This window comes from Medicago truncatula, chromosome 7 (assembly GCF_003473485.1).
Source record: "Medicago truncatula cultivar Jemalong A17 chromosome 7, MtrunA17r5.0-ANR, whole genome shotgun sequence".
Classification (NCBI taxonomy): Eukaryota; Viridiplantae; Streptophyta; class Magnoliopsida; order Fabales; family Fabaceae; genus Medicago; species Medicago truncatula.
Genome location: NC_053048.1, coordinates 1,827,574 through 1,836,425, shown reverse-complemented (window position 1 = coordinate 1,836,425; position 8,852 = coordinate 1,827,574). Strand labels below are relative to the sequence as shown.

The 8,852-nt window shown below is 31.0% G+C and overlaps 1 protein-coding gene and 2 long non-coding RNA genes across 3 annotated transcripts; 1 reads left to right on the top strand and 2 right to left on the bottom strand.

Moving 5' to 3' along the window:
• Positions 1 to 890: 890 nt before the first annotated feature.
• Positions 891 to 1,498, bottom strand: LOC112416433 (uncharacterized). Its single transcript, XR_003006908.2, has 3 exons — positions 1,407 to 1,498; positions 1,203 to 1,302; positions 891 to 1,102 (listed from the first exon to the last, which is right to left on the bottom strand). It is a non-coding gene; the product is annotated as an uncharacterized lncRNA (long non-coding RNA).
• A 2,270-nt stretch (positions 1,499 to 3,768) lies between these two features.
• Positions 3,769 to 4,441, bottom strand: LOC25497471 (uncharacterized). The gene is made up of 3 exons (XR_003006907.2): positions 4,301 to 4,441; positions 4,112 to 4,211; positions 3,769 to 3,951 (listed from the first exon to the last, which is right to left on the bottom strand). It is a non-coding gene; the product is annotated as an uncharacterized lncRNA (long non-coding RNA).
• A 3,060-nt stretch (positions 4,442 to 7,501) lies between these two features.
• Positions 7,502 to 8,114, top strand: LOC25497470 (60S ribosomal protein L32-1). Its single transcript, XM_013592054.3, has one exon. It carries the CDS (start codon positions 7,547 to 7,549, stop codon positions 7,946 to 7,948), a length of 402 nt encoding a protein of 133 aa, XP_013447508.1. The 5' UTR covers positions 7,502 to 7,546; the 3' UTR covers positions 7,949 to 8,114.
• Positions 8,115 to 8,852: the final 738 nt, after the last annotated feature.

Below are 8,852 nucleotides of genomic sequence, written 5' to 3'. Positions count from 1 at the left end.
ATCAATTCCCTAGTTAAGAACCTGGATTGCTCTTCACAAATGTTCACTTTTCATCTTTTTTGTAACATGGTTTGACTCCCGTACGCTGGTTTGCTGGTTTGCTTTCGTGATAAGTGAATATTTGTTAGGATAGTTTCGTGTTGGTCAATTAGGTTTGATTTTTTACTTTGTATTTTCATTTGGGTTGTACCTGAGACACGTCTGATGTCCCCGCACTCTCTGTATCTCTTTGTTTTTGTTTTTTTATTTATAATTTTACTTTTCCCTAAAAAGTATGGGTAATATAATAATAAAAATAAATAAATTGTTAATAAGACTTAAAAGGCTTGCATGAACTTCAAATTATCCACATAAATTGGGATTTAACATCATGGCCAAAAGTATTGACGAAAAATCTTCTGGTCGATTAAAGTGAAAAGAATAATTTATGTGAGTTACAAACATATTTAACTTCGATACATACATTCTATAATCTATAATTACTATATATAAAGAAAATATGTTTTAAAATATATGAGTTTGAACTGGATTTTTCATTACCTCTTTTATCCTTCATTTAAACTATTTTATTTACTATTTTATCCTTTCATAATATTATTTTAAAATTTTAATTAAAAAATTGAATCTCAATAAAATAGAAAACATTCCACTACAATAGGAACAATATTATCAATATTATATATCAAGTGGATAAAGATTTTGGGCTGTATTTTTTATAATTCCAATTATACCCTTAAATAAATTTTCCTATATTAATGTTTAATTTTGATGGTATTAAAAAAGATAAGTATTTATATTATTTGTTAAATTACTGTTGTTATTGAAAAATATAAACATAGTGTTTTGAGTTTGTTACATTTTTAAAGTTACAAATGTTTGTACTTATAATCTTGATCAAAATTAAAATTTCATATAAAATATCGTTCATAATTTACACGTACCGCAATAAAATGAACAGAAAGACGAGCACGTGAGTGCTGTCTTTTTTCTAGTATTTTATAATGCCAATGTGATAAGTTTACATTAATTTATTTGTATTACTCAATATATAATACAAAAGTTTTTTTACGACCAATGATTGTCATGTGTTGTTCTTCTTAACCTGGCATAAAAAAGTGAGATATATAATAAGATTAACACAAGTCTGACATAAAAATAAAATTATAGGCTTTACAAGAGATATAATCATTTTTTAACTTAACTATTAAATGCAGTAACAATCATTATCCATACACTTCCCAATTTTCGGAGAGGTACACAAATAATCTGGACAATCATCGTCAGTCTTGCAACTACGATATGCTATGATATGAAACAAGTATAAAGAAATGTTAATATAAAATATGATGAAATATTGTGTGAAAGGTAATTAAGAAATATGAAAATGGTGAGAAAATGGGGTTTACCATCGATATTGATTACAACTATAAGTAGTGAAAAAAATAAAACCATGACATAAACAAACTTTGAAATTCCAGGCATATTATTTCTTCTCTGTATGTAATATAAATAAATCATTTGTTTCTTTAATTTATAATGACAAAAACGTCATATTCTGCTTCCTTAAATTAATATATATATATATATATATATATATATATATATATATATCAGTTGTTACAAGAAACCATTCGTTAAATATAAATTTTTATAAAATGTCTCGCAAGTATTTCAATATGTCTCTTGACCCTTTACCCCACTAAAGTGATCTAGCATACAAATTTTGTTGCCAATAAGAGTTAGTCTATTTTTTTATCAACCTTTTATAATTAATATTTTTTATAAAACAACCTTTTAAGGTGGGGGGAAGGTTGTGTTGGGGTCAATTTGGTGGCGTAATTTGAACCAAATTAAATAGGGGGCGGGCTTTTCAGATGTCAGGTGGTTGAAAGATAATTTTTGTAAGAAGGTGGGGGATAGGTAGTTCACTTTGTTATGGGTGGATTTGTGGTTTGATAACGTTTCATTAGCAACGTCCTTTAGTATGTTGTTTGAGTTGGCAGAAAATAAGCTAGCCACAGTGGATATGTTTTTGTTAGGGTGGGAGGGAGATGGGAGAGGCGTGGAAGTGGAGGAGACTATTTGCGTGGGAGGAAGAGTTGGTTGGTGAGTGTGCGGATCGCTTTTCTTCTATTGTTTTTCAAGGTGGTGTGGCTGATAGGTGGGTGTGGAAACTTCATTCATCACAAAGCTATATGGTTAAACCTGCTTATTTTTATTTAACGATTGATGAGTGTAATCACACAGAAGGTTTTGATCATTTTTTGTGGCTAAAACGGTGCGGATCAAGGTGAATATTTTTGTTTGGCGTCTGTTTATGAATAGATTAGCTACCAAGGATAATCTGTGTAGGAGACGTGTGTTTGAGGCCTCCTAAAATTCTTGTTCGACATTATGTTGTGGCATGGAGGACAGGGATCACTTGTTTCATTAAATGTGATTACTATGGTCATCTTTGGATCCTGATTTTGGAATGGCTATGTAATGCTATGGTTTCTCAAGGTGATGTTATTTCTGATTTAAATCACTTTGGAGGTCTTGGAGGTTTACCATTATTTGGATTGCGGTTTTATTTGTTATCTAGAAAGATCGTAACAACGAGATTTTCCATAATAAGATGGTCGTTAAAAATGTTAAGTTTCAAACATATTTGTGGTTGAAAACGCATTTTATTTTGTTTGATTTCGACTACCTGTTTTGGAGGTTACAACCTTTATGTTGCCCGCAAGCTGTTGTGTAATGCTACTTCTTCTTTTTTTTATTGCCGTCTTGTTTGTAGCCTAACTATTGTGTAATTATAACTTCTTAGTTTTTTCAGGCACGTCTTGTGCTTGAGGAACTCTGTTGTTTTTCTTTAATATAATTTCGATTAGTTTCTTAAAAAAAAATTATGAGTTGTATTTATTTTGTAGCCTTTCATTGTTTCTTTTTGTTAGATATCATACCTAAATTTGAAATATCCTAAAATCAAATTTAATATCTATAAAATATGTTGTATTGCGTGTTAGTTGAAATTGTATATGTAAATTTAATATATTTTTAATGGTCCTTGTGAACTTAGCTCAGTTGGTATGGACAATTCCGGAGTTCAAACCCAGCCACCACAAAAAAAAAATTATATTTTTAACATAAAAATATTAAACCTTGTTATTGAAGAGTGAACCATGAAAACAATGAAAATAAGAATTTCTTTCTAAGCATCCTTTAGGTTAATACAAATATTACAATGAAGATCAGACATAAATTAATCGATACATTTTTCCACCCTGTACATTTTGTTAGCGTATTTTTCGAGTAAGGATGATCCTAACTCGTATTTTTGTGTGTGTATATATATACACACATAGAAATTAAGAAATTATTTATGAACCTTCGTGTGTTTGCATTTAAAATTCTTATATATTTGATAAGTTCAAAAAACCAAATTATCCAAAGTTATATATCTTTTGAATTTTGTTTTTAATATCTTTATCATTGTACCTACTTTTTAGTCTCAACAAATTGCAAAACAATACACATTAGTAGCAAAGTCCATGGCTTGCTAACATGTGTAATTACAAAGTACATTTCTGAAAAATTTAAATTTCGTGCACTAACGATTTTGAAATTTCATATGCAAGCAACCAGTGAAAAAAGAAAACTTCACCTACATGAATTGGAACTTGGAAGAACTGTGATTAAAAAATTCTAATTTTTTGGGTTAATATTTGCCTCTTTTTGATAGTGTGTGAGAAATCTTTGCCTCTTTTTCCTTTGTATCCTAGTATCTTAGTCTAAATCCTATCAATATATTTTTGCTTTAAAGAAAACATAGATACATACATTCAATAATATTTTATTGTATAAATGTCAATGTAACAAGTTTACATTAATTTATTTGTGTAGATAATATACGATACAAAAGTTGTTTTGTGCTATAATGACTTCATGTCATGTGTTACTCTTCTTACCCTATCATGTAAAGAAATCAAAATGTCAGACAAACATAAATAAAAATATGAGAAAAATTATAAGACTCACACAAGTATGACATACCAATAAATTAAATGCTTTCTTTCAAAAAATAATAATTTAAATGCTTGAAATGAAGAAAAACATTTTTTAACTTAACTGTTAAATGCAGTAACATTCAATATAAATACACCTCACAACATCAGGAGAGGAACAAAATTTTTCTGGACAATCAGTGTCTTTGTTGCAACCTCGAAAAGCTGTGACGTGAAACAAGTATAAAAGATGATGAAATATTGTGCATAAAATAAACAAGAAAATTTGAAAATGATGAGAAAAGGGTGCTTACAGTCACCGTTGGTTAGAACAAAAAACAATGCAAGAAAGAGGACCATAACATAAATAAACTTTAAATTTCTAGCCATATTTTCCATCGTTTGTTTGTAATAATAACAAAATCTTTGTAGGACTAATTTATAATGTTAAAAACACACACACACACATATATATTTATACACATCACTTGTTACAAAGAAACTATTTAATTATAAAATTAAAATTATTATAAAAATGTCTCGTATGTACGTCAATATGTCATACTTGACCCTTCAACTCATTGAATTGAGCTAACGTGCAAATATTGTTGACAATAAGATTGCTAGTCCATTTATTTTTCAACCTTTTATTAATATTTGTACTTTTTTTAGCCGTTTGTGATAGACAAGAGAAAAATATTAAAAGAACAATAATAGTTTGTTTTTTTTTTGGTACAATTTGCGGTGTATGCGAGGAAACTTCCAAAAAGTTTGGAACTTCCAAATAGTTTTTCTTTTGAAGGAAGGAACTTCCAAATAGTTATTTTTTACATTATATTGAAGTGGGTTTCAAGGTATAGTCTTTGGTTTTTAGATGGCTTGGTATCTCTATTATAAATCTTAAATATTTATTTTCTCAGCTCGAATCTCTAATTGGGGGTCGACGTCATGTATAAAATTACGTAATAATGTTCTATCATAAACCATACTTGTATTCCACTCATTCATCTCTAAAACTTTTCTAATAATTTTTTTGATAGATTTTTAAGACCTTCTCTACCTCTTTTGATCTGACCCATTAACCCCCCTCAATTTCTCACAAGTCACTTGTAATCCCTAAAAAACTCTGCTCGAATAGTAACTCCCAAATCTCTCGGGGAGTAAATCCCAATCACTCAAGTTCAAAATATACAACATGATACGCATATGTTACATACATAACAAATTCATTTCATTTGCATTTCAAACCCTTTCTTTCACTATTCTTCCTCTAAATTCTTTCTTTCAACTCATTTGTGAATAATTTATTTGTTTTGTATTGTCATGTTTATTGTTCTAGATATGGTTAACAACATTGGTAGGTTGAGACTCGATATGCCGCTTGCATATGTTTCTATGCAAAGAGTGTGCTACAACTAATTAATCTCCCTAAACGGGGATGTCGTAGAATGGTTAGGGACGATGCTCAAGCCTCACGTTCACAAGCTTTAAAGAAATATAAGTAGTATGATGGGCTGCATCACAATCTCCCACATAAGCCACCACCACGATACCCATCACCGATAACACAAGATCAACCACCAGCACCACCACCACATGATGTTGAGATAGGATTTGGTGGTGTGCATTCTGATATGTCGCTTTTGCCTAATTTTGACAAGCGCATTATAGCCAAAATATAAGTCCCCTAAAATATAACTTTTCGTTTCAGTCCCCCTAAACTTCTAGTCCCCAAAAAGTTTTCCTTCATCACTTTGGGTCCTAGATTTTAAGTCAACTTATGTTCATAACTAAAAATTTTGAATTTTTTTCACAATTTAGAATATTATAATAATCTTTCTAAAAAATATAACTTTTTAATAAAAACATGAAATAAATATTAATTTTTATGTTTTGGCGCTTAAAAATTCAAATTTATTTCATGTTTAGTTATAGAATTCTAACTTTTTGGGACATTTATGCAAAAACTGATTCAAAAATATGAATGGTACACATGACTTGACTTAAAAACAGTGACTAAAAGTAATCTAAGTAACCCCCACCCCTAAATTTCATGTAAAAACATAGTATTTATTAGTTCTTAATTAGGGCAATACGTTATTACTGTTTATTTCCATTTAATTTAGTAGGTCTTTGATGATAAATTACAAAAGACTGATGACTCAATTATAGGCAATTCGTTGGGAGAGAAAAGCCTTGTCAGAGAATTTCAAGGGTTTTTGGGCTAGAAGATTTGATGTGTGAAGTAGAAGCGAGCTAGGAGAGAAATTGAACAGAATGTCAAGATATCCAACATTGCGCAATTTGTTGGGCAAGCCAGAAGCAAAGTCAAAGCGAGGAGTTACATGGAGTTCCAAGGAAAAAACAAGAGGAGATTTGTTGGGAGAGCAACATTTCACCCAACGAAGTAAATATAATGTTAGTTACACTCATAGACTCGTTTTTAGAGAGAGAATAGACAATAGAGAAGGGAAGATAAAATCACCATTAGAGAGACCTGGAGGCTTCACTACTAGAAACTCTCGATTTTCCTGGGGGATTATCTGCTGATAATAGAGAAAGTTCCGCAGGAAACATGTTTCCTGCGGAATTTGCCATGGATTTAGGTTCCCATGTATAACCTTTGTGGGTAATTGTTTTCTGAGGATTTTAGTAACCACATAAAACTTTCCTGCGAAATTTCCTCAGGAAATGTGAAAATTATCCGCAAGAAATCTTTGGGCAGAATTGGATTAGTTTCCCTACCCGTGTATGTGGTACCTGAGAACTGACCGCAGGTAATTCCGGAGCAAACGCTGTAGGTTATTCCGCAGCATAATTGTATCGGCAGCAAAATCCTCAAGAATTTGGAGCATCTTGCAGGAAAATCCGCAGGAAAATCATATGAAAATATAGAAACATACTGGATTATAATCTTCCAATGAAAGCCAAATGGCATATTAAAAGTCCTTTTGAATTATTTGTTTGAAAAATAATTTATTAAAAGTTATCTTGAGAGTCAAATTTGGGACAGAGCAATAGCTATAAGCTTTTCTTTCTTATAAGCTACAACTTTTATTGAAAGTGAACACCAATCAACCATACAAATATTCCAAACTAGAAACAATACAATGTCTCAATTTGATAACCATTATCATAGAAAAAAAATTATAAACCATTTGATAAACATTTCAGATCTTATTACAACTTCAATATAATTGAATACAAGTATGCGCCCACCATTATAGAAAACTATAGGTTCTATTTAACCTAAGAAGTTAACCTTGGAAAGCGCAGAAGTTAACCTTCTTCTACTTCCATCAGCCTGCAACAATTGCCATAAAATTAGTTCTATTTAACCAAAACTAAGAAAATTGGACTTGAATGATATCTACAATGACTGCTAACAAAGATAGTAAGACACTTTCTGCACTCAGTTTTCAAGCACACAGAAGAAATTAGAAGAAACACAGTATTGATAAAATTGAGCTACTATTAAGAATGTTGTAAATCTAAATTTCATTTACCATAGGCCTCATTGCTTCTTACATCTCTGAAGCAGCGATTCAAGCAGAGACAAGATGGCCGTTCCATTGCTCACCAAGAAGATTGTGAAGAAGCGTGTCAAGAGGTTCATCAGGCCACAAAGTGACAGGAAAATATGTGTGAAGCAAAGCTGGCGCAGGCCAAAGGGTATTGATTCACAAGTTAGGAGAAAATTCAAGGGAGTTACTTTGATGCCCAACATTGGATACGGCTCAGACAAGAAGACCCGCCACTATTTGCCTAATGGATTCAAGAAGTTTGTCGTGCACAATGTCCAGGACCTGGAACCTTTGATGATGCACAACAGGACATACTGTGCTGAGATCGCACACAATGTGTCAACCAGGAAAAGGAAGGACATTGTTGAACGTGCAGCACAGTTGGATGTTGTTGTCACCAACAAGTTGGCCAGGCTACGCAGTCAAGAAGACGAGTGATTGCTTTTGCAATGTCAAATCATTTTTGCTTTTGTTGTTTATGGTATGAAGATGGCAGACAATTGTTCTCAGGATTGTTGTCTAATGGATTACTGTGTTTGAATCCCAGAGTTTTTTGTGTTGAATACTTGAGTTATAATTTGTTTAGAGTATTTTGGCACATTCAGATTAAAAAACAAAATTTCTAAACTATTAATGAGTTGCATAATTGCACACTACATATATACACCTGAGCAACCCTGATTGAATTATGAGCAGCACCTGCAGAAAAAGAGAAATCATAAACATCATTATAAAATGTTACTTTCCTTCCCGGAATAGCAATAATCTAAAAAATGAAACACAATAGGTGACAGCCACATAGAAAGATTCCCTAATTTTACTTTAAAAAAAAAAACATTTTAAAGAGTATTGTATCTATTTGTTATAGTTTGTTTTTTTAAAACCATGATCTACATAAATCTAAAAACATATTCAAATAAAAGATACTAAGAACAACCTTTAAAAAAACAAATTAGACTTTTTTATAGGGGAAAAAAATAAGTATCAAATAATATTTTTTTATACAACCCAACCCAAATCAAGTCGATGCGCAATAATTATTAATTGATTTAATAACAACTATTCCAAAATTCGTGGTCACTTATCTTGTGATATTTGTTACCAAACACATTATATAAGACATCATAAATTACCCCTCAAGCAATATTGATTAACCGGAAGCTCTCTCTACTATAGGAGAATAGAAGATCAACTAATCCAAGGTACATCGTCCCATTTAATTTATCCTCCTATAATTCCTTTTTGCTTTTAAATTTTTGCAATTCATAAAAACTACATACATATAAGTCTATACATCTCATTAACATATTCCTTGTTATAGCGATTGTGAAGATTGTGAAAA